This window comes from Pantherophis guttatus, chromosome 1 (genome assembly GCF_059756535.1).
Source record: "Pantherophis guttatus breed Tessera chromosome 1, ASM5975653v1, whole genome shotgun sequence".
Lineage (NCBI taxonomy): Eukaryota > Metazoa > Chordata > Lepidosauria > Squamata > Colubridae > Pantherophis > Pantherophis guttatus.
The window spans coordinates 3,994,236-4,020,768 of record NC_142063.1 but is presented as its reverse complement, the minus strand read 5'-3'; the positions used below and the strand labels follow the sequence as shown (position 1 = coordinate 4,020,768).

General features: G+C 41.6%; 1 protein-coding gene across 1 annotated transcript; it reads left to right on the top strand.

Moving 5' to 3' along the window:
* The first annotated feature begins 1,943 nt into the window (after nucleotides 1-1,943).
* Nucleotides 1,944-14,902, top strand: LOC117656168 (vomeronasal type-2 receptor 116-like). Its single transcript, XM_087883567.1, has 4 exons — nucleotides 1,944-2,176; nucleotides 4,036-4,327; nucleotides 8,865-9,083; nucleotides 13,719-14,902. The coding sequence occupies exons 1-4, from the start codon at nucleotides 1,944-1,946 to the stop codon at nucleotides 14,640-14,642; spliced, it is 1,668 nt and encodes a 555-aa protein (XP_087739693.1). The 3' UTR covers nucleotides 14,643-14,902.
* The last annotated feature ends 11,631 nt before the right edge of the window (nucleotides 14,903-26,533 follow it).

Here is a 26,533-nt window from a genome sequence, read left to right as displayed (position 1 = left end):
ACATAATACTATTATACTAATACTATACAGAGCTGAAGAAGCTTCTTGGATGAGAAGCGAAACCTCTTCAAAGAAAAACCAGAAAGTCCAGTTGCCTGTTGACAAAAAGCACCTTTGGGACAACCAGGATCTGGATTGCTGAGAATCTCCATAAACACATAATACTATACATCCATTCTTATTACCCCAGGTGGTCCAGAGATTTACTATGGTTGACGGTATCCCTCCCACATCAATGGACAATTGGGAAGATCTACTTCACAAGACAAGCAGAGCAGACATATTTTTCTGATTGCAACTAGTTTTTAGACAACAGTCCTCTGGAGTTTAATTAACAGAAATGATGGAGATTCTCCTGCTGGTTTTAAGATATATTGGAGAGGCTAGTTTCAAATTTTATTCTCTGCCATGTGGGTATAAATAAATGAATTATTCCAAGCATTGGTACGGTTGTTCACAGCTACCAGGGTACAATTGATTGTCATGTGCCACCATGTCCCATTAGCATTCATACTTTCTGAACATGGTGGCTCAGCAGACTAAAAGCATTGTGATTAACACCAGCTGTCTGCAATTACTGTAAGTTCGAATCTCACCAGGCTCAAGGTTGACTCAGTCTTCCATCCTTTCTAAGGTAGGTTAAATGAGGACCCAGTTTGTGGGGGCAATAAGCTGACTTTGTATAAAATATACAAAAGTATGAAGGCTATTGCTTAACACATTGTAAGCCTCCCTGAGTCTCCGAAGAAGGGCGGCATATAAATCAAATTAAAAAAAAAAAAAGTATGGCATACCAGGGATCTGCAACCTTAAACACTCAAAGAGCCATTTGGACCCGTTTCCCACAGAAAGAAAAAAAAAAAAAGAAAACACCAGGAGCCACAAAATCCTTCCCGTGCCTGACTATTTCTTGAGCAGCCACAAAACTAGCATAAGTAGTTGAATTAAATGTTCTCTTTTCTTCTGAAACTTTTCTTTTCTTGGATTTATTCATGGTTGGCCTACCGGGGGTTGAAAAGCTCAATAAATTGTGTGCTGGCGGGTGTCGCACATTGGCGGTTGTGACACATATTTTGAGTGACAGGGAGCCGCAGCAGAGGGGTGAAAGAGCCACATGCAGCTCCAGAGCCGCAGGTTGCTGACCCCTGGCATAAGCCAAAATCCATCTTGTATGCAGGGGCTCATCAGAGGTGGTATTCGGCCGGTTCGTACCGGTTCGGGTGAACCGGTAGCAAAGATCGCAGGTGGGCAAAGACCACCACGCGCCCTGACTCTATGATGTCCTATTTAGGCATGTTTTTGAGGCCTGGCACATGCGCAGAAGGTACACGAGTGAGAAAAGCACATGCATGGAAGGTCGGAGGCATGCATGGAAGCCACACGTGCAAAGCGAGTGTGCGCACACAGTGTGAACCGGTGGTAAGAATATTGGAAACCCACCGCTGGGGCTCATGTAGGTCATGTAGGTCAAATATCCAATTTCATCTTGACTCTCAAGTCCATCTGCTCTGTGGATTAGGGACAAGGGACACTAACCTGTTTTTCTCTTCAGATGTCTGAAGAGAAACTATTGCTAACTAGACAGAACAATTGCTTTCCTTTGCAATTATCGAAAGAACAGTCATTCTCAATGTATCCTCTATGGATTTCTACCCAGAAATATCTCCCAAGATAAAAATCTGCTTTAAACAATATACTCTTGGTTCTCAAGGTGAGGGTGGGACGTGTCACCTTAGCATGTTTTGCAAAGAACTACGGTAATTCCTGGGATACCCAGCTGGCCTTAATTTTCTCTTTGGTCACAGATCACACACAGGTAAGAAGCACGGTTGATATAAATTTGCCCTGGGGCCATCCAGGTGACACAGTTTCTCTCTATGCTACCTGCAACTCAACTTCTACACAAACCTTGGTTTTCTGTTATAGGAGGAAAAGTGACAAGAATGACTGGGCTGCCCCTCCCGCTGCTGCTGTTTTGGCTCCTGCCCCCCATTACTGCTAAGAGGATGCAAACAGTAAGAGGATGCAAACTGCTGTCCACCCCTTTCCAGATTCAGAAAAGTTATTACAGGCCTGGTCATCTCAATATTGGTGGGAATTTGCCCCTGGCAACGGTGATTATACCCAACACCCCACGCTTTCAAAAATCCCCAACTTTCTTTGATTTTACAATGGTGTAAGTTTCACTTGGATGGGGAAAAAATGTAGATGATATTTGCTTTCTTTTTAGATTCAGGGTCTCCTTTCAGAAATGCTTCTTTTCACGATGTTTGCAATCTTCTAGTGTAGTTCATGGACTCTAGAGGATGGTAGAGGACAGGAAGGCTTGGAGGAATGACCATGGGGTCGCGATGGGTCAGACACAACTTCGCAACTAACAGCGACAAGAAGTGTGGTTCAAATCTTTTCACAATAACGCACCAAACCCTTAAAGTAGATGACAATTCTCAATCTTTCCAGAATTCTACATCAGGAAGATGATAACATAAAGATGTGAAAAGGGACAACACATTAAAAGCTACACTTGAATCTATACCACAATATAAAAATGATGTTGAGACTCTGGAAAGAGTGTGGAGAAGAGGTACAAAGATGATTAGGGGGGGCTAGAGGTTAAAACATATGAAGAATGGTTACAGGAATTGGGTATGTATAATGAAATGAAGGACTACGGGAGACATGTTAGCAGTCTTCCAATATTTGAGGGGCTCCTACAAAGACAAGGGGGTGAAACTATTTTCCAAAACACTGAAAGGAAAGACAAGAAACAATGGATGGAAACTAACCAAGGAGAGAAGCAACCTAGAACCAAGGAGAAATTTCCTACCAGTGAGGGCAATCGACTGATGGAACAAATTTGCCTTCAAAAGTCCATCACTGGTGGCTTTCAAAAAGAGACTGGACAACTATTTGTCTGCAATGAGTCTCCTGCTCGAGCAGCGGGTTGGACTAGGGGACCTCCAAAGTCCCTTCTGACTCTACTATTCTATGTTCTAACAGTGCTAGCCTAGTGAAGAAACATCACATCATTATAACATCAATTTGGACAGAAAGTCATGATGGCAAAGCGAAAGAAAAGCTTAATCTTTTTCCAGAGCTGGATACTGTAAATAAGCTAGAGTAACTAAAATAAACAAAACCTGCTTTTGCAATCAGCAGTGCTCATGAACCTTCAGTAAATCTATGCTGTCACACACACAGAGGGGGGGGGGAGAGAGAGAGAGAGAGAGAGAGAGAGAGAGAGAGAGAGAGAGAGAGAGAGAGAGAGAGAGATCTTGTGCTCAGAAATGGTTGCCACTGTTGAGGGTAAAACTGCCCTCTGCAAAGTAGTACAACGGACCAGACAGCAAATAGATATGTTGCTTAGCAAAACACACAGATATTCACAGACTCTGAACGTTTAAAGAAAAATAAACAGTCTTTACTTGTAGTAAAAAACAAACTTGGCTTCTCAAAACAAAGATAACACTTCTTCAAACAATCACGGTTCAACACAAAACATAGTTTGTTTACAATTCCAGTTCTCTTCAGTAACACAGATAAAGTTCCTTTCAGCAGTTCAACCTTCTAATAGCAGGAGCAGAAGTGAATGAACTTCCTGCCTTCTTTTATGTCTGCTTAGCACAGCCAATTAGTCATCTTTGTAGCAGTTAAAGTTACAGAACATAGTTTTCTATATATTATCTACCCAACCGTAGGATAAGCATCCAACAGCCATCCCTGAAGAAGCTGCTCCAAGAGAGAACCAAAATTGTTTAGAGTGCTTGAGGAACAACTAGGAAGGTTTACAGGCACTGGAGGAAAGTGAAGCAGGGAGGTATGATAAAGAGGCAGAAAACAGTCCGTGATATGGACAAACAGGCTTTTCTCTTTCATCACAAAGTCATCCAAGGTTAATAAAGAACATCCTTTAAAAAAGAAAAACAAAACAAAACCCATTGGAACATAAGATGTGCTGCCCCAAAAAAGACCCAAAAAGGCAAGACAACTTTCATCAGCATCATATAATATTCCCCAATGTTTGTCTCACTCTAGATTTGTACCCAAGAACTATCAGCAGTTCCTGGCCTTAGTCTTTGCAGTCACAGAGATCAACAAGGATTTGGTTCTGTTGCCCAACATCACACTTGGCTTCAACATCTATAGCAATGTCCAGATTGAGCTATCCATTTTCTCAAACAGCTTCTCCCTGCTCTCCACTCGAAGCAAAATGATTCCAGGTTACAAATGTGACAAGCAGGACCCTCTGGTCTCCGTCATTGGAGGTCTCAACTCCAAATCCTCAAGACAGATGGCCTCCATCTTCAGCATCTTCAAGGTCCTACAGGTAAGGGGGCTCCACTGGATGCTTTATATAGTAGACAAAGAAGAAGCCAAAGATAAAACCAAAAGTGTTTTGAGGGGCACATCAAGAGTATTTGTCTTAAAGAACTCAAGCATAGTTCAATTCATTATTATATTTTATCTGTCAAGAGGTGCTCTTATTTAATTCCAACAAGATAAACAATGAGATAATTCTGAAATGCTGTACTTGCCAAGAGGAATTCCTTCTCAACTCATTCTTCATAAATAAGTTTTAGTGAGGTTTATTCTCTGTATCAAGTTGATGGTCTCTTCCCTTGTCTTCTGACATATCACAACCAGGCAGAATGTCTTATCTGGTGGCTCTTCCTAAGAAGAGAAGAATCTTGAGCTTGCCACTCCAAGTGAGCCACCCTGACTGGTGTGGCAATCAGCTACACAATGGTGACCCTTGAATTAACCATTAAACTGTACTTTGTCTCTTAAAGAGGATTCTCACTTTCTCCAGCTCGGTGTTGGCTTTGAGTTCAATCAGGGAGACAGAAGAGATTATCCTTCTTTCTTCCGAATTAATCCCAAGGAATTTCCTCAATATGTGGGTTTAGTCCAGCTTCTTGTGTATTTCCAGTGGAACTGGGTTGGGCTGGTGGCCCCTGAAAATGACAATGGAGAACATTTCGTCTCATCTCTAATTCCAATGCTCAAGGAGAAGGAGATCTGTCTGGCCTTCACTGAAATGATGAAATCTGATTTTCTTGATACTCCACTGTTGATATCCAACCCTATTTTCAAAACTTGGTCCATGTCTGAAGTGATTGTTCTATTTGGAGATTCCAGCAGTATTGCAAATGTGCAGATCTTTGCGCTTGCTCATGAGCAATTTTTCAAGACATCATTTCGGAAAGTTTGGATCCTAACTTCCCATTGGAAAGTTAGAGTGATGGGATCTCAAGATGTAATGAAGGTTTTAAAGCCCTTCCATGGAGCTTTGCATTTTAGGGACCACACTGGGGATCTCTCAAAATTCAGAGATTTCCTCATGCTTTTAGACCCCTTCAATGCTCAAGGGAACGTCTTTCTTCTGCTGTGGTGGAAAATGATCTTTGACTGCAATTTCCACAAACCAGGCAAAGTCCCTACAAAGGGGAAAAAACGATGTACAGGAAAGGAGAATTTACAAAATGTACCATCTTACATTTTTGAAATGAGCATGACTGGTGAAAGTTACAATATCTACAATGCTATTTATTCTGTAGCACATGCATTACGTGCCATGTACAAATCAAGTCCACGACCCGCCATGATGAGAGTTGGAAAAAGGATTTCAAATTTCCAATTATGGCAGGTAATTTCTGGGAATTTTTATCCAATCCACAAATGCTCAGCTTCCCATATCTATTTCTTGAATTACTTTTTAAATATCTGTATGCTACCGTATCAATCAATCTCAGAATAGATTAAAACAGCAGTGATTAAAAACAATTGTTGTTGTTGTTAGTTGCAAAGTCGTGTCCAACCCATTGTGACCCCATGGACAATATTCCTCCAGGCCTTCCTGTCCTCTACCATCCACTGGAGTCCATTTAAACTCATGCCGACTGCTTCGGTGACTCCATCCAGCCACCTCCTTCTCTGCCGTCCCCTTCTTCTTTTGCCCTCCATCGTTCCCAGCATTAGGCTCTTCTCCACGGAGTCCTTCCTTCTCATTAGGTGACCAAAGGATTTGCGTTTCCTCTTCAGGATCTGGCCTTCTAAAGAGCAGTCAGGGTCGATCTCCTCTAGGACTGACCAGTTTGATCGCCTTGCAGTCCAAGGGACTCGCAGGAGTCTTCTCCAGCACCAGAGTTCAAAGGCCTCAATTCTTTGGTACTCAGCCTCTCTTATGGTCCAACTTTCACAGCAGTGCATTGCAATTGGGAAAACCATAGAAAACAATAGTATGAATTAAGTATACTATTGTGTTGAAAAGTGATAGAGGAAAGGAAAGAGAAGTAAATCAAACTACTTGTCCGTAAGATCCATATTTATTTATTTATCTATTTATCTATTTATTTATTTACTTAATTAATTAATTTATATACCGCCCTTCTCCCAAAGGGACTCGGGGCGGTGTACAGCCAACATAAAACACACAAATATAAAATTTAAAAACAATTTAAAAATATTAAATAGTTTGGCTCATATCTAATTAAAATAAAACGACCCAATTTAGACATTTAAAATTAAAAATTGACGATTAAAAAATTTAAAAATTAGGCCAGCCCGGCCTGTTGAAATAAAAGTGTCTTGAGGGCCCGGCGGAAGGTGCGTAAGTCAGGAATCCTCCGCATCTCAGGGGGCAATTTGTTCCAGAGGGCAGGAGCCCCCACAGAGAAGGCTCTCCCCCTGGGGGTCGCTGGCCAACATTGCTTGGCCGACGGCACCCAGAGGATCCTCTCTCTGTGGGAGCGAATTGGCCAGTGGGAGGCTATTGGTAGCAGCAGGCGGTCTTGTAAATACCCAGGTCCTAAGGAATGGAGCGCTCTGAAGGTGGTAACCAATACCTTGAATCGCACCCGGAGGACCACCGGGAGCCAGTGCAGCTCACGCAGGAGAGGTGTTACATGGGAGTGCCATGACGCTCCCATAACCACTTGCGCGGCCGCATTCTGGACCAACTGCAGCCTCCGGGTGCACCCCGAGGAGAGCCCCATGTAGAGAGCGTTACAATAGTCCAGGCGGGAAGTGACGAGGGCATGAGTGACCGTGCGTAGGGAGTCCCAATCCAGAAAGGGACGCAACTGGTAGATCAGGCAAACCTGATAAAAAGCCCCCCTGGCCACAGCCGTCACATGTTCTTCTAAGGACAGCCGTGCCTCCAGGAGGACACCTAAGTTGTGAGCCCTCTCTGTGGGGGCCAACGACTCACCCCCAAGAGTCAGAGATGGCACCAACTGACTATATCGGGACGCCGGAAGCCACAGCCACTCAGTCTTGGACGGGTTGAGCTTGAGCCATAGAGGAAAGAACTTCCTACAAGGTCCTGAAAGGTCTTCAACAATTACACAAGCTTCAAGAGATGACCATTTCAGGAAGGAGGTTCAACCAGAGCAAGTTGGCAATCTGGGTGTGTCTGTAAATGGTGTTTAAAGAGGTTAGTTGAACTCCAAGTCAAAATTCATGCAGAACCACCTCAGTTTCCCTCAGTAGATACCCTGAATCCTATCTCTAAAGAGACACTCAATTCATTTTATCCTTGGTTTATCCTATGGCTTAGCGTCCAAAAAGACCCCACCCCATTGGTTTAGTTTGTCATTTATTGTACAGTTCCGCTTGTTGTGTGAAAACAGGATCTGTAAGCTTCAGAACACACAGCACAAGTGCAATTGGTGCTGATCTGAACTTCCATCAGACTTTCAGCATCAATGGCTGAATGCTGGACTTTCCTGGGTAGTGAAGTGACAAACCAGAACAGTTTCTTCTTTCCATATAGACACTTTGGTTCAGACCTGGTTCCTCTATCCTGCTCTCCTTGAACATCAGCTAGAGAAAGTCAGTGGAATTGCACACTATTGTGATAGAAATAATTTAGTGGTTTCTAAAACGGATTTCTAAATTACAAGACCTTGGCCAAAGAAATCATTTAAAACTGTATGTGTTGTGGCCTGCCAGTGGCCTGCAGAGCTGGCCACAGAGTCAGACAGTGAGGAGGTTGGGGAGGAACATGGGCCAGCCCTGGGGGCTGGGGAAAGCTCAGACGAAGGGTCTCCATCGGAGGCAGAGAGGGAGCTAGACAGCAGTGAGGCAGAGGAACAGCTGGAGCCTGTTCCCAGTGTGTGCATGCACAGAGCTGCCAGAAGGCAAGAACAATTAAGAAAGCAGGGTCGGCTTGGGGGAAAAGCCACACCTTGGAGGTGATTGGCCCCTCCCACAGGAAACAAAAGAGGAGCGAACGGGGAGTGGGCTTTTGCAGGAAACAATTTGTTCATTCGGTTGTTTCAAGAGTGGAAAGTTCTGTTTGTGACTCTAAGAGACTCTGTGCCAAGTTTTGCCTTGCCCTGCATTTGGAACCTAATTATCTGGCAGCTTTCCAAGCGAGATAAGGTTTGTGTTGATAAATATTCCTCTGAAAGACTGTTTGCCTGGCCTTGCTGACTGTGAATGAAAGGAATTCACAGTTGTGTAAATAAAAGGGGTTTTGCCAGGACCAAGACTCTGCTTCATGCTTTTTAAGGAAGCCTAGGTCAGAACATTATGCAGTCAAGTATCACAGGATTAAAACCATACTATTAATTCTGGAACAGGCATAAAAAACTAGGTATCAGTCTGGTAAAATTGAAGTTGAACTAACCATGATATAAATGCCCCAAAATAAAAAAGAACCTTTTGTAATGTTGGGAAAAGTGCCAGATATCATTTGCTACACCTGATTGCTCAGATCTCCACCAAGGGAACTCCTCTGGCTTCTCAAATGTACATCAATCTCCTAGGATGATGGCCATCACAGAATGATAGAAGCCATGATGTCTCATTCGTGATTTTTGCCTCATTACTCCAGTTTCTGAATGTTTCTTTTCTTTCAGCTTCTTGGCTACTTAAAGAATGTCCACTTCAACAATAGTGCTGGAGAAGAAGTCTCCTTCTCAGAAAATGGACTGGGATCAGCTCAATATGATCTTCTCAATTGGGTTCTATGCCCCAATCGGTCTTTTGTCCCTGTGAAAGTTGGTCGAATAGATCCCAGGGCTCCCCCAGGCCAGGATTTCACCATTAACTCCAACGCAATCATCTGGGCCTCAAAGGTGAGTTGAAAGGCAGCGATGTAAATTCAGGGGAAAATGCATTCTCTCCTAGGATACAGAATTTCCTTCTAACTGGAAAATAGGACTATTGAAGCAGAAAATACAGCAGTCATTTGATGAAAAACCTGCCTTGCACGTAACACATTTGAGGACAACATCTGGAGATCCAAGAAAGCTCAGTATTGGGGAAAAACCTCTGAAACTCTGTTGGAATTAGTTGAGATGACAGTGATTTCTATGGATCATTTTTTATTCAGTCGGATCTGCATGATTCTTTGTTTTAGAAAAACTGTAGCTCACTGTCACAAGTTTTCCTTTGCATGCCAAAGTCCCACTTCCAATCCACAAAATTCATTGGTGGGTTGAGAATGGACTGTCTGTTGGGGTGTCCCCAGGCCACCCCAACGATGCCCTTGAAGTGATGTCCCAGTGCCTGGAGGCCGTGCAGGCCTGGATGGGGAGAAACAGGCTCTGACTCAACCGTTCCAAGACCGAGTGGCTGTGGCTTCCGGCGTTCCGATATAGCCAGCTGGTGCCATCGCTGGTTATTGGGGGGGGCGAATCACTGGCCCCCACGGAGAGGGCGTGTAACTCGGGCATCCTCCTGGATGCACGGCTGTCTTTAGAAGAGCATATGATGGCCGTGGCCAGGGGGGCTTTTTATCAGGTCCGCCTGATATGCCAGTTGCGTCCCTTTCTGGATCGGGACTCCCTACGCACGGTCACTCAGGCACTCATCACTTCCCGCCTGGACTACTGTAACACTCTCTACATGGGGCTCCCCTTGGGGTGCACCTGGAGGCTCCAGCTGGTCCAGAATGCGGCCACATGGGGGATTATGGGAGCGACGGGGTGCTCCCATGTGACACCTCTCCTGCGCGAGCTGCACTGGCTCCTGGTGGTCTTCTGGGTGTGCTTCAAGGTGTTGGTCTCCACCTTTAAAGTACTCCATGGCTTAGGGCTGGGGTATCTATGAGACCGCCTTCTGCCGCCAATAGCCTCCCACCGGCCTGTACGCTCACACAGAGAGGGCCTCCTCAGGGTGCCGTCCGCTAGACTATGTTGGCTGGTGACCCCCAGGGGGAGGGCCTTCTCTGTGGTGGCACCCGCCCTCTGGAACGACCTACCCCCAGAGATACGCACGATACCAGACCTCCGGACTTTTCGTCGGGCCCTGAAAACTCATTTATTTCACCTAGCCGGGCTGGCTTGATCCCATCTGTTCAGTTTTAATTTGAAATTGGTTTTAACTGGGTTGTTTTAAATTGTGGGCCGAAATTATTTAATTACCTTTTAAACTATTTTTTAAATTTTGTATGCTCTGTTTTATCTTGGCTGTTCACCGCCCTGAGTCCTGCTGGAGAAGGACGTTATAAAAATAAAATAAAATAAATAAAAAATAAATAAATCTTCTGTGAGCTTTTCATGATTTCATGATAGAGCTGAGGTGGCACAGTGGTTAGAGTGCAGTACTACAGACTACTTCAGCTGACTGCTAGCTGCAGTTCAGCAGATCGAATCTCACCAGCTCAAGGTTGACTCAGCCTTCCATCCTTCCAAGGTGGGTAAAATGAGGACCCAGATTGTTGGGGGAAAATATGCTGACTCTATAAACCACTTAGAGAGGGCTGTAAAGCACTATGAAGTGGTATATAAGTCTAAGTGCCATTCCTATTTCTGATAGACCATAGTGAATCATTTCATTGGAAGTCATTCTGGAGATGGAAACAGGAATATGGAAAGGAATAAATGAAGCATTCCAAAGGTGCTTTTTCAAGAGGCAACTGGACTTTCTTATCCTTCTTTGAAGACATTTTGCTTCTCATCCAAGAAGCTTCTTCAGCTGGATTTGCTGAAGAATCTCCTCGGATGAGAAGCAAAACATCCACTTGTCTTTTGAAAGGCACCTTTGGGACAACTATGACCTGGATGACTAAGAATCCCCATAAACATAAATGAAACATGTTCATTGCTTATACCATATCATGTATTTCTCTTTTCACTTTTAGAAGGTGCCCTTTGCCAGGTGTGGCATGAAGAGGTGCCAAGCAGGAGAGAGGAGAAAAGTCCCAGAGGGCAAGCAAGTTTGCTGCTACCAATGTGATCCTTGCCCAGAAGGGACCATTTCTAACCAGACAGGTAGACCACATTTCAAATGTAGATTTTCCAGGGTCGAGTAAGCCACTTAGTAGATCAAAAAGTTCATTTTTGGTCACTTTGGGCAGAATTGACATGCCTCAAAATATTTATACTTTTCAGCAGATGTTTTCAATTAATGAATCTAAGCCAGGGGTGTCAAACTCGATTTCATTGAGGGCCGCATTAGGGTTGTGTTTGACCTCAGGGGACTGGAGTGGGCGTGGGGAGGATAGGCATGGCCAACTTGATGTCACTCGTGTCGGGGGCGCCTGTGGTGGAACCGAGTGCTCTGCCAGTGAAAATGGGGCCCCGAGCTCTGTTTCCAGCTGTGATGGCCTCTTGTAACCCTCTGTCAGCACAAAAAGAGCTTGGGGGGGGGACTGTGTTGTGACCCAGGCCCAAGTATTTAGTATTAAATACAAACAGTTTGAAAACAAATAGACTTTACTAGAACATCTGAGAATTAACTCATTCTCAGCCTAGTTCAAACTAAATTAAAGCAAATTCTTCAAAACACCATTTCTCAGTTTATCACCGACCTTGGGATAATTAAGCAAACTGCCAAAGGCTTTTCTTGGCAAAAGTTCAGAAGCAGAAAATGCCAACAAGAAATGAATACAGTGAAACAAGAACCAATCCTCTCAATGTTGTTTTCCTTATGGGAGGGGCCATCTCTTGGCCCTACTCCTGAGTTGTCCTCTCTGCTTTATCTGCTCCTGCCTTCTGGCAGCTCTTCTCATACGTGCACTAGGAACAAGCTCCTCCTGTTCCTCTGCCTCTCTACTGTCAGCCTCTGGAGGCTCCGGAGTCTGTACATCACTTCCCGATGGCCCTGGCCCCATCTCTGCCTCTGACGCAGAGCCTTCATCTGAGCCGTCTCCAGACTCCAAGACTGGCCCATGTTCTTCCTCAGCCTCATCACTGTCCAACTCCGCTGCCAGCTCCGCAGGCTGCTGGCAGACCACAACAGGCTGCCCGCATCCCCCCCGAGCTGCATTTTTGGTCGCAGAGGCACTGCGGGCCAGTCCTTCGCTGTTTCCAGGACAGCCCCATGGGCCAAATCTAAGCACCCACCAGGCCGCATCCGGCCTTGAATTTGACACCCCTGATCTAAGCTATCCAATTTCCACAGGCAATTTTTCACACTCATCAAGGTTTAAAGGCACACTCCATCTCACACATCCCATGGTGTGGTTCAAGCTTTATTTATTATTATTATTATTTAGAGTGTGCTTCTTCTGTCAGCACTATCAGTCTCCCAGGAAATTGATAGACCTCTAGGAGAACGTGGAAATCTGTTTATCCATATCTGCTAGCTCTTCCCTTCAAAAGAGCCTGAATGAGTAAATTTGAAATACAAATTTGAGCCAAAGAACTCTTGGTGCTATTTCGCCTCTGGTTCTTCCTTTCTGTTCATCTTCCTGTATCAAGAAAAGGGACCTTTCCCTCTCTGAACAGTCAGCATACAATTGTATGTCGTTCTCTCTCGTTTTGTGTTCCCCTCAGCACAAACAAACAGATAATGTACATACAGACTATATAGCAGGATTCCTGATGTATAAATTTATCAGTCTTTTCTAGGTTCTAGTATAAAGCAAGGGGGAAAAAACCATTAGTAATTCATCTTGCATTGAAAGCCACAGTAGTTGTGGAAATTCCCCATGATGAACCTTTATTCCACTTGTTTCTGGCTAATTTATCCACAGGTTCATCAATAACGAAGGAGGATTTGTGATGCCCATAAAGTGCTCAATTCAGTTCAGAATAGAGCTGGAAGGGACCTTGGAGGTTTTCTAGTCCAACCCCCTGCTCAAAAGCAGGAAGCCCTACACCATTTGAGACAAATGGTTGTCCAATCTCTTCATAAAAATCTCCAGTGATGAAGCACTCACAACTTCTGAAGGCAAGCTATTCTAACAGGTTAATTAACCTGTGATATTCCACAGGTCAATTGATATGATTGAATTCTCCTTAATTCCAGGTTGCTTCTCTCCTTAATTAGTTTCCATCCATTTTTCTTGTCTTAGCTTCTAGTGCTTTGGAAACTAAGTTGACCCCCTCTTCTTTGTGGCAGCCCCTTAAATACTGGAATACTGCTATCATATCACTCCTAGTCCTTCTTTTCTCTAGACTAGGCAAAACCAAATCCTGCAACCATTCTTCATATGTTTTGCTCTCCAGGCCTTTAATCATCTTAGTTGCCCTTCTTGCAACTTGTCGAAAGTCTCCATATCTTTTTTGTAATGTAGTGAGCAAAACTGGATGCAGTATTCTTGGGGTGGGTTTTCTAAAGCTTTATAAAGCAGTACTAACACTTCACATGATTTTGATTCAATGCCTCTGTTTATACAACCAAGGATTACATTAGTGGTATTAGTATTAGTAGTATTCCATTAGTACTGAATGGGACACTCATATTTCCCTTGAAGGAGGGACAGTATTCATGGCAGATGCTCCTGAAATCCTTAGACAAAAGACTAAAAACTTTCATTTTATCATTCTACCTTGATTTCAGATGCAAGCCACTGTGACCACTGCCCAGAAGACCAATATCCTAATAAGGACAAGGACCACTGCATTGCCAAGAAGATCCACTTCCTTTCCTATGAAGACACCCTGGGATACACCTTAGCTTTTCTTGCTCTTTTTCTTTCTGTGATTACATCTGTGGTCCTGATAATTTTTTTAAAGTATTGTGACACACCAATCGTCAAGGCCAATAACCGAGATCTCACCTACATCCTCCTGGTCTCCCTCCTGCTCTGCTTCCTCTGCTCCTTCCTCTTCATTGGTCAACCTGGGAAGCTCACCTGTCTCTTCCAACAAACTGCCTTTGCCATTCTCTTTTCTCTTGCAGTTTCCTCTGTCTTGGCAAAAACTGTCATGGTGGTTCTGGCCTTCATGGCCACCAAGCCAGGGAACAGGTCAAGGAAATTCTTAGGAAAACCACTGACCAATTGCATTGTTGTATCCTGTCCTCTTGTCCAAGCGGTTCTTTGTGCCATCTGGCTGGGAACCTCTCCCCCATTTCCCAACATGGATTTCCATTCTTTGGTAAAAGAGACTATTTTGGCATGCAAGGAAGGCTCAGCTTCGATGTTTTATACTGTCCTTGCCTACTTGGGTTTCCTGGCCTTAGTCAGTTTTACAGTGGCTTTTTTGGCTAGGAAATTGCCCGACAGCTTTAATGAAGCCAAGTTCATTACTTTTAGCATGCTGGTCTTTTGCAGTGTTTGGATCACCTTCCTCCCTACCTACCTGAGCACCAAAGGGAAGTCCATGGTGGCCGTGGAGATCTTCTCCATCTTGGCCTCTGGATCTGGTCTCTTGGTTTGTATCTTTTTCCCCAAATGCTATATTATCCTATTGAGGCCCAATCTGAATTGTAGAGAGAATATAATGAGGCACAAGAACCTCTGACTATGCAAAGATTGGGAACTTTTGCTATGAGTTTAGGACATTTTTGTATTTGATGTGATTTCTTAAAAGTAGAGAAATGAGCAAGGGCTTTTTATTTTTAATATTTGGAAATCAAATGATGTGACTAATCACAAAATATCTGTTAATCAGCAATAATCACCCACTCTTCCATTTTTCATTAATGACTGTTGTTCCTAGTGAGCCCCCATAATCAACATAAAAATACACTTTGATATCAAAGATGTGGATAATAATTTCCAGCGGAAGATTTTCCCAGTTAATTTATTTTAATCAAAAGAGTCTTAATAAGGTTTTGAGCTGAGTTCACTATCAGTGTTTTTAACTATGTTTGAAGAGTTGTATCATCAGCATATCAAAAAATATTAATGTTCCTTCTTTCAGTCTTTACTCTGATTTTTGATTCTTCAAGTTCCAGCTTCCTCATGATCACTTTCATACAGATTGATAATACATAATCCCTTCAACATAAAATAAGAAAATATAAAGAATACAATCTTGCCACATTCCTTTCTCTATCTTGAATGAATCAGTGTGGTATTTGCACAATGGCTTCCTGGTTTGTGTACAGAACTGCACCAAATGTGTTGGAACCTCCAGACCTTCTAGGACTCTCCACAGCTTCCCAAAATCATTACATTACAAATTACCACATTGAAAAAAAAAAAAAGATGTTGAGATTTGGAAAAAGGGCAGAGAAGATCAACTAAGATGATTAAAGGCCTGGAGACTAAAACATATGAAGAATGGTTGCAAGAACAGGGTTTCACTAGTCTAGAGAAAAGAAGGACTAGGGCATGGGTGAAAACCAGTAGGTCTGACAGGTTCTGGAGAACTGGTAGCGGAAATTTTGAGTAGTTTGAGAACCAGCAAATACCACTGCTGGCTGGTCCCAAAGTGGGGTGGGAATGGAGATTTTGCAATATCCTTTCCCCAGGAGTGATGAGGGAATGGAGATTTTGCAGTATCCTTCCCCTGGAGTGGAATGGGAATGGAGATTTTGTAGTATCCTTCCCCTGCCATGCCCACCAAGCCACACCATGCCCAGCAAGCCACACCCACAGAACTAGTAGTAAAAATAATTGAATTTCACCACTGACAAGGGATGACATAATATCGGTGTTTCAGTATTTGAGGGGGCTGACACAAAGAAGAGGGAGTCATCTTATTTTCCAAAGCACCAGAAGGCAAAACAAGAAACCACAGATGGAAGCTGAACAAGGAAATAAACAACTTATCTCCAATCCTGGGTAGCCCAGTAAGATACCCTGCTTGTTTGATAGTAAGTACTCCTCATGGCTGAGTAGGAGGAGGATGTAAAAGTGGGCATTATCATCTTTTAAGGTGATATTTGGTCTGGTAGGGTGATGTTTGGGTATTACAATTATCACTCAAGAAAAGTTAACCCCTCCTGGTTCAAAGGGTGGGGACTGAGGAATGGTGTAGATCAGAATGGTGCTCTGGATTCGGTCCTTAAAAAATCATCCATCGGTCAAAGTGATTGGTTTTGAAATACTTAACTAATTTAAAATATTAGTTTAAAATATTAAAATAATAGAAGAGCCTTGGTGGTGCAGTGGACTAAAGTGCTGTTAAGTAGCACTTAGCTGCTAGCTGCCTGCAATTACTGCGAGTTCAAATCTCACCAGGCTCCAGGTTGACTCAGCCTTCCATCCTTCCGAGGGAGGTAAAATGAGGACCCGGATTGTGGGGGCAATAAGCTGACTTTGTATAAAAAAAGAACAATGCTTGGGGGGGGGGGGGCAAAAGCCCTACTAAGCAGGTATATACAAAAGTATGAAAGCTATTGCTTAACGCATTGTAAGCCACCCTGAGTCTCCGGAGAAGGGCGGCATATAAATCGAACCAATACATAAATAAATAAATAAATATTGGTGATCTTCTCAAATAAGCGAGAGTTTGGGCAGAATACAGCTAAGCCACAAAGAAAAGAAGAAAGTATGTGATTATCCCCCGCCACGCGGGGGATTATGGGAGCGATGGGGCACTCCCATGTGACTCCTCTCCTGCGCGAGCTGCATTGGCTTCCAGTGGACTTCCAGGTGCGCTTCAAGGTGTTGGTGACCACCTTTAAAGTGCTCCATGGCTTAGGGCCAGGGTACTTACGGGACCGCCTTCTGCCACCAATAGCCTCCCACCGGCCGGTTCGCTCCCACAGAGAGGGCCTCCTCAGGGTGCCGTCAGCCAGACAATGTTGGCTGGTGACCCCCAGGAGGAGAGCCTTCTCTGTGGTGGCACCTGCCCTTTGGAACAATCTACCCCCAGAGATACGAGTGATCTCCGACCTCCGGACTTTTCGTCGAGCCCTAAAAACTTACTTTTTTCAGTTAGCCGGTCTGTCTTGATTTTATAGTTGGTTTTAAAATTTTGATACGGATTTTATATTGACAAGTTTTAAATTACAGGCCAAATTTATGTAATTATTTTAAATCTATTTTTAACTGTAATGTTATGTATAAATGTTTTTATTTTGGCTGTTCACCGCCCTGAGTCCGAAAGGAGAAGGGCGGTATAGAAGTTCGATAAATAAATAAATAAATAAATAAATAAATAAATAAATAAATAAATAAATAAATAAATAAATAAATAAATAAAAGCCATCTAGGTCCATGATGACAAACCTATGGCACGCGTGGCACACAAAACCCTCACTGTAGGTGCACATACCATTGCCACCTGCTCTTCTGGTTTTGGTGCATGCATACTCTGGCGCACATGAAGACCAGCTGGCCGGCACACAGGAAACCAGAAGTCCCGGTAGCTGGTGCGCGCATGTGCACTGACCAGCTGGTATTTGAGTTTCTGGGGCTCCAGCGTGCGCAGATGTGCATGCAGATACGCCTTCCAATTTAAGCACTCGGTGCCGAAAAGGTTCGCCATCACTGATCTAGGTACATCATAGCTGAAACCCATCTTCATTGGCCGGTTTGGGAAACACCACTAGGACAAAGGCCATGGTGAGTTGTTCCAGTTCTTGGTATGAAAAAGGTGTCAGGGTTGTTAAGGATATTGTTGTTGTGTTACCAACCAGCAGAGTAAATGCACAAGGAAACGTTGCTGAGAGCGATGAATAAGAGTTATGCAAACTGGTTTATCAAAAGCTTACTTTATAGTAGAAAAACAGTCTCATAGTCTTTAAACAAATTCCAAGTCTTTTCCAGTTAAATCAGACCAGTAGTTACAGATATCTTCTTACCAAACAAACATTAGTTGATTAGCATAACAAACTCACTCTGGTTCACAAACCATGATGGTAGCAGATCCATCAAACAATGATTAGCAGATAACAAGAGTTACGTACAATAACAGACCTCCGGATTTTTCATCGGGCCCTGAAAACCCATTTATTTCAACTAGCGGGGCTGGCTTGAGTTAATTTTAAATTGATTTTAAATTGGGTTATTTTAATTTACGGCCAATAATATTTAATTATTTTAAATTGTTTTTAAATTTTGTATGTATTGTTTTTTATTCTGGCTGTTCACCGCCCTGAGTCCTATTCTGGAGAAGGGCGGTATAGAAATTTAAATAAATAAAATAATAATAAATAAATAACAACTCCTCTCAATGGTAGCTTATCATATCAGCTCCATACACAATGGCAGCATATCATAGCAGCTTCATCATCAAACTGAATACGTTACAATACCTTGCTTAAATACTCTCACAACCAGTCATTACCTGATTACAGCGTGACTCAGCATTACAATGAATACCTTTAAAGTAACATAATACATTTACAGATTAAAGTTACAGTACACATATATTGCCTGGACAACTAATTAGGCTCAAATCATATCCTAACAAGGGTTCCAAGTAATACACCCATAGCAAAGAGAACACCGAGGCAAGCAGGTTCCTCAAAGAACAGGTTTATTGGGCATATCATATTGGCACAAACTGGTGAAAACCAACTCTGAAGATTCCCACCGGGGTGAAATCCAGCAGGTTCTGGCAGGTTCTAGAGAACTGGTAGTGGAAATTTTGAGTAGTTCAGAGAACCAGCAAATATCACCTCTGGCTGGCCCCAGAGTGGGGTGGGAATGGAGATTTTGCAGTATTCTTCCCCTGCCACGCCCACCAAGCCACACCACACCCACCAAGCCACGCCCACAGAACTGGTAGTAAAAATATTTGGATTTCACCACTGATTCCCACAGTTTTCACCTAATTAAAAGTAAAAGCCCCCCCTTTCCCAAACAATCAGTCACATGGTCCAATCAAGTTGCTGTCCGGTTGCTTGGAAACTTCACTCCTCCTCTCTTCAGCCACCTGTGGGAATGTCCTTGGTTCTCAGGGGAAACTATTTTGTTTTGGCTACGAAACCCCAGCTATCTCTATTCCCCCCTCCCTATCCCTTTCACCATTGTGGCAACACTGAAGACTCCAAAATGGCCTCAGTCAGGCTAGCTTCATGGCTGACAAAGAGTTTGCTAGTCGTAGCAAAAGCAACCAGTCCCAAAGAGATTTAAAAGAGTTTGCTCCAATGAGATCCTACATTAAGGGGATCGAATTGGGTGATCCCCAAGTTCTTTCAACTCTAAAGCTGCATTACAATCCAGTTACAGTTGCCCAGTTTACAGTCAGAGGCACACAATTGTGGCTGCAGAAATAGTTTTTTCTTTTCCTCTTGTCAAAATACCATGAACTCCAAAGTTATGGGGATAATGTGGACATTTCTTTCTCCTGGGATTCATAAAACACTAGTAATTCTTACTTCATCTCAGTGGATTTTCAGAGATTAATCCTCTCTAAGCATAAAGAGATCTGTGTCTGGTTATAACATGTTTGCCTAGCATGCTCCGAATAAGTCCCTTGAGAGTTGCAGCTTAGATGGATGCTTATCCTGAAGAGTTAAAGCTTCACTTGAGTCCTCTGAAGTCACCAGAGCATCACTTTTCCCTGCAACTTTCTCTGTTGGCTTGATCTAGAAGAAGAAGTTCTCTTTCTGTGGCCAATGATTTGGCTTTGTCAGATGTAAATGCCTTATTCTCTAATGTGTAAATAGTGTACAAACAGGGTATCAGGGGTTAACTTATTCTTCACTTCTTAATGTATTCATAATTCACCACTCCCACATATAGCTCCACCCATTGTATATATAAGGAGCTACCTACACCCTTTCCCTTGCTTCTATCTGTGAATATTCAGTGAATATAGAATGCCTATTGTAAATAAAAGAATATATAGTTAAACCTTTAACTCTTGCTAATCTTATTGAGTCTGATCCAGAAAATATTGCAACAAGCTGGTAGCAGAGGATGGTTAATTGACTCAATAAAAAAAAAAAAAACTTAAAAATGTCTAAGAAAGATAGGCCCAACACCAGGGCCTACAGCAAAGAAATGGAAACGGAACACGAAATAATCAACGAATCCACAAACGCAATTTCGAGAGAGTCCGAAGAATACACCACTGAAGACGAAGAAATAATTGATGACCAGGAGGAAATCGAAATAGAGAATAACGAACTCAGGTCAGAGATATTAAAACTATTAAAAAGCCAGAAGAATGATGAAAGCCTCATCGCGAACCTCCAAGATATGCTGAAGAACAGCGGAGCAGCGAGAGAGAAAAACATCACTAATGAAAAGCCTAAAGACCCAAAAATAGTAAGTGATATGATTGCGGAGAAAATCATTACAAAGAAGAAAAACGGTGATCCCGCGCGAAAATTTGAATGGCAGCCATCTTGGTTTCAACAGGCCTCCAAGATGAGCGAAGCAGAGCCAATCAGCAAGCTCAATTCAAAATTTCTGGCGCGAAAAACGTTATCAGACAACAAAAACGAAAAAGAAGATTCAGACACCTCAGAAGAATCAGAACCAGAAAGTGAGGACGATTCAACAAAACACCAAATAAAATCAGCAATGAAAACACTCTTTGCTGCATTTGGGCCAAAACTGAAAATTACTAAAAAGATACCGAAGAAACGAGCGAGCAAGCCAATGCCTCAAGACCTGCCCGCTCCCATCCTGACTACGAGAGCGCTGACGCCCGAACCCAGAGAGCCCTGCCGATACCGCCCTACGCCGCAGACCGAAGCAAGCACCAACGCCCTCAATAGAAGAGGAAGAGCAGCCACCGTCGTCAGGACTCCCAAAGTCGAACCAGAGACCGACTCGTCTGAAGAGGAGCAGAGCGAGCAAGCCGCAATGGGGAGAACCTTCCACGACGACGCCGAAGAAGAAATGGACAACGCGCATGCGCGAAACTACGCAGACGGTCCGGGAAGACATGAACTGGAGAGAAGACCATGCAGACTCGTAGCGAGCATCCCCACGCCGTTTTGCAATTTTCTGCATTTACGAGACCACGGACTACCTCAGGTTGTAAGTAATGGACCCAATAATGTCGGAAATTTACCCAGTGACTTCCCAAAACTAAGGGTTGATGGCATTAATTTACAAGAATGGTATCAACAGCTCCAGGTTGTCTTTATGAAGGAAAACCTACTGTTTTTTATCACTAGTCCCCCAAAAAGACCTTGGACTCTAAAAATAGATTGTTTACACCATAGAGCTTTTTTCTTAATAATATCTAGTGTGTCTCCTGCAATGTATCACAGCATTAAGCCAAATTTGACTGTTTCAGAAATTATTCAATGCATGTTTAATTTGTTTCACAGTGACAGTGTAGCTACCACCACAAGGATATCTAAAGATTTCTTTTCGTCTAGGGTAAAACCAGGGGTTTCCATAAGTGAGCATTTAATATCTTTGAACAAAATAAGAGCTGAACTGCATTTGAGGGGGGAGGTGATTTCAGACCAAACAATGAAAAGTGTTATTATCAACTCACTTGATCCATCATGGGACAATTTTATGTCACATTTAGACACAATCAATCTAGGATATTTATCCATAGAAAGTCTATCCAACAAATTGATAACAGAAGATAATTCAAGAAGGAATCGTTCTAACAATCACACAGAACACAAACCATATAGGAAAGTAGCTTTCCAAGAAAAATATAGTGGAACATTTAAATGTCATAATTGTGGATCCAGGGAACACAATAGAAGAGATTGCCCAAAATTTTTAAAAGAAAGATATAGATCAGAATACAGAAACAAATACGATTATAGACAGCCTTCCATAGAAAGGCATAGATATAGGAGCCCACCAAATCACAGAGAGAATAGAGGGGGCAGAGACAATTCAAAGGATAGAAAATCTGGTTCACTGAATGGATTAAATAAACAAGACAACACTAACACACAGCAAAGTGAGAACAATAATTGGCTTATTGATTCTGGAGCAACTAATCACACCACTAATAACAAAAATATATTGTCTTCATTTGCAGAAGATAAATTTGTAATTAAGGTAGCTAACCAAGAAAAGGTTCAAGTATTAGGTAGAGGAAATGTAACCTTGCCTGGTCTAGGAAAAATAGAGGGGGTATTACTAATACCTGAAATACCTCATAACATATTAAGCGCCATAAAACTAAGCAGAGATTCTGACATTAACATTGTCTTTTCAAAAGGAAAGGCAACTTTGGAAAAGAATAAAATAAATACAGGCACTGTGATGATTAAAGGAGGCCTACCTTATCTGATAACAAAAGAAAAATGGTTACATAACATTGATTCAAATATGGAAGATTGTATTGAAATAGATGATGAGAATGTTAGCAACAGTGACAATGATGAATGTAAAATATCTCATGATCACACAGATGCACACAATGATAAGAAGCCAAAAATAGGTAAACCAATTCATGATGAGTGTGCTCACATCTTACATAGGAAGTTAGGACATGCCAGTTTTCCTGTAGTACAAAAAATGACTGAACACGCAGAAGGTGTTAAAATAAAAATTGTGAAAATTATCTGGAATGCTCAGTATGTAAATCTACAAAACTAAAAACTAGTCCCAGGCCAAGAAAATCTACTAGATCAACTAACAAAATTTTTGATTTAGTACACATGGACTTAGTTGGTCCATTAACTCCATCAATCACTTATAGAAAACGTTACTTCCTGACAATAGTGGACGATTATAGCCGCTATGGATTTGTTTATACATTAAAACACAAAGATGAAACATTTCAAAAATTTAAAGAATTTTACAAACGCATAGAAACACAACACAACATCAAAATAAAACAAATTATGACAGACAGAGGATGCGAATTCATGTCTAAAGAATTCTCCCAATGGTTAAAAGACAAAGGAATGTTACATTACACATCTAGTCCATTTTCTGCGTTCCAAAACGGGATTGCAGAGAGAAAAAATTCCACATTACAAACCATGATTAGATGCACATTGGAAGATGCTGGCTTAAGCAAACAATTCTGGTCAGAAGCCTTACATTATTCAAATTACACACAAAATAGAACATGGTCCAGCATTGTAAATAAGACACCATATGAAGTGATGTATAATAGAAAACCAAAATTAGCACACATGCATATATTTGGAGTCACAGCAGACGTACACATACCTAAACAATTAAGAAGAAAGGGAGAAAATGTGTCCAGAAGACTCAGATTTATGGGATATGAGACTGGCACTAAAGGGTACAGATTCATTGATAGTAACAACAAATTTATAGTCTCCAGAACAGCTGTGTTCCATGAACAAGCCAACTGGTCTAAATTACATCTTAATGAAATATTCCCAAATAAATATAAAGATACAAAATCTCATGAGAAAGGGACTATAGAAAAGCAAAATATCAACAAATACAAAAACAAAACCAAGACTTGGACAAATAGCCAACACAAAATAAAGACAGACACACTAACAAAAAAGGAAGCAAGATATTTGCATGATAACGATAGTAAACCCGAAAAAATCATTAGAAACACCAGAAATCAAATGCCAAATAAATACAAGGATTATGTAATGCATATGGATGGTGAACCAACAACACCTAATACATATGAGGAAGTGCTAAAACTTCCTCGCGAAGAAAAAGAAAAATGGGAATTAGCAATGAGGAAAGAGATGGAAAGTTTACAAGGATTAAATGTATTTACACCTGCAATTGCACCTAAAGATAAAACAATTATTGGTACCAGGTGGATATATAAAATTAAGAATTTAGAGGGAGGCAATACTCTATACAATGCTAGATTAGTTGCACAAGGTTATGCACAGAAATATCCGGAGGACTATACCGATACGTATTCCCCCACTGTAAGAACAGAGAGTGTCAAAACAGCTCTAGTGGTAGCATCAGCACTCAATCTTGATGTATTCCAATATGACATACAGACTGCGTACCTACACGCAAAACTAGATAAGGAGATATACGTAAGAGCACTTCACAGTCAATACACAAACAGAAATGAGACTTGGTTGTTAAACAAGAGTTTATACGGGCTAAAACAATCTGGTAAACGGTGGTATGATTGTTTAGTAAAAGTACTTAAGACCATGGACTTCAACGCTACCACTGCTGATAATTGTTTCTTTGTCAAGAGGGGTGATGATTACATTGAATTTGTATTGATTTATGTGGATGACATTTTATACATAGGAAAACATAAAGAGAGAAGAGAAACTTTTGTAACTAAACTAAATGAGCATTTCTCGTTGAAATCTTTAGGCAAGGTAAACAAATACCTTGGTGTCCAAATTAATAAGACTAAAAGGGGATTCAAACTTACCCAGAGAGATAAGATCATAGAACTTTTAAATAAATGCAATTTAAGCAATGCCAAACCTTGTGATACTCCTATGCAAACTGACTTTCTAAGAAATACTGATGAATCTTCTCCCGAATTCAAGGACAACACATTTTATAGATCAATCATAGGTTCACTCCTTTATATATCTAATTGGACTAGACCAGATATCGCTTTACCACTCAATTTATTATCCAGGCATGTCAGCAAACCAACAATGTATCACTGGGAAGCTGTTAAAAGAATTTTAAGATATCTAAAAAGTACACTAGACTTTTGTTTAATGTTAGAACCTAATGATAATAAAGAACCAAAGCTTACGTGTTATGCAGATGCAGACTGGGCTGGAGACATCTCATGCAGAAAAAGTACATCTGGTTATGTATTTCTCTTAAATGACTGTCCAGTTTACTGGTACACTGGTAAACAAGAACTAGTGGCCACTTCAACGACAGAAGCGGAATATGTTTGTTTATCCAAAGCCGCAAATAACCTTGTATGGTTTAATGATTTAATTTCAGATGTTTGGAAAAAACCTGCTTTGCCTTTTGTTATGCATGAAGACAATAAAGCAGCCATTGAAATATCTAGATCTGATGCCATTGGACAAAGGTCCAGACATATAGATATAAAATTTAAACATGTGAGACAATTATCTCAGGATGGATTTATTAAAGCAGTGCATTGCGACACTTCAGAACAATTAGCTGATATATTGACAAAGCCTTTACCTTCTAAGCAGCACAAATATTTAACCTCTAAGTTGTATGTTTTGTATTGTCCTGAATCTGAATGTAACTGGTGTTATATAACGAATCGGCATTTAGAGGGGGATTTGTCAGATGTAAATGCCTTATTCTCTAATGTGTAAATAGTGTACAAACAGGGTATCAGGGGTTAACTTATTCTTCACTTCTTAATGTATTCATAATTCACCACTCCCACATATAGCTCCACCCATTGTATATATAAGGAGCTACCTACACCCTTTCCCTTGCTTCTATCTGTGAATATTCAGTGAATATAGAATGCCTATTGTAAATAAAAGAATATATAGTTAAACCTTTAACTCTTGCTAATCTTATTGAGTCTGATCCAGAAAATATTGCAACAGGCTTTTAGTGTTGCTATGGTCCCTGCCTGCAGCTGTCCAGATGAACCGGAGACCAAACTGCTTCTGGAGGAGACCTTTCCAAGAACAAAAAGACTATTATAGACCTGGAGATCTCATTATTGGTGGAAACCTACCTCTCTCCATTACTATAGTTCTACCGCTCCCATACGAGCCTCCTGGTGATTGGGATGTCCTTTCTCTGTAAGTGTTCTCTTGATTGTCTTTTTTCTCAGGGCAATGTGGAAAGGGTAGTCTTCAAGATTTAAATCCCACCCAGCCTCAGTTGACGTTCCTTCCGAATTAGACACATTGATTCTATTTGATGAATCAATCTCCCTCTAATTCCCTTCTCAAGCCCTCTGACTCTTCAGCGGTGAAGGAAAGGTTATCACTTGAGTAGGGAGTCAGCCTTTTCACCATGTTCCTGAAGTCAACGTACAGTAGTGGCCATAAATTGTGGAAACCTTTTGGTAAAAGTGTATTTTCTAAAACTAGCTAATAACAGCACTTTTCTTTTTGGAGTAGTACCATAAAATTATATATCAATGGAAAGATAATTTAATCAAGAATGCAATGCACTAACTTTTATGAAGGATTTGTTATTAGAATAGCACTTACATTATAAAGAAGAAAAGGGAAACACATGGAAAAAACGAGATATACAAAAATTATCACCGTAGAAAAAATGAGAAATGCAAAAATTATCCCCATGTCATACTTAATACTTAGTTGGGTAACCTTTAGCATGAATTACAACGTCTTCCCGTGGAATAAACCAAGTCTTTTAGTTCTGCAGCTTTTCTAATGTGAAACCAAGATTGAATGGTTGCTTCTATTAACTGAGTTTTATTGCTGGGTCACTTCTGACTAACAAGTTTCTTTAGTCGGCTCCATAGTTTTTCAATTGGGTGAAGGTCTGGGCTATTCCCAGGCCATTCCAGCAGTGGAATAGGATTATCTTGAAACTCCCCCCCCCCCCAAAAAAAGTGGTGTTATTATCTATCAAACCTCAAAAAATACACTTTTCTCAAAAGGTTTCCACAATTTTGGCCACTATTGTACACTTTGCAGAGAAGACAGTTTGGGCTGAACTTGG

Excerpts from the sequence above, each read along its gene's own strand:
- LOC117656168 (XM_087883567.1), top strand. The coding sequence starts at position 1,944 with ATGACTGGGCTGCCCCTCCCGCTGCTGCTGTTTTGGCTCCTGCCCCCC. Across the intron at positions 2,177-4,035 it reads TTCTTTGATTTTACAATGGT|ATTTGTACCCAAGAACTATC; the intron begins GTAAGTTTCACT and ends GTCTCACTCTAG. Across the intron at positions 4,328-8,864 it reads GCATCTTCAAGGTCCTACAG|CTTCTTGGCTACTTAAAGAA; the intron begins GTAAGGGGGCTC and ends CTTTTCTTTCAG.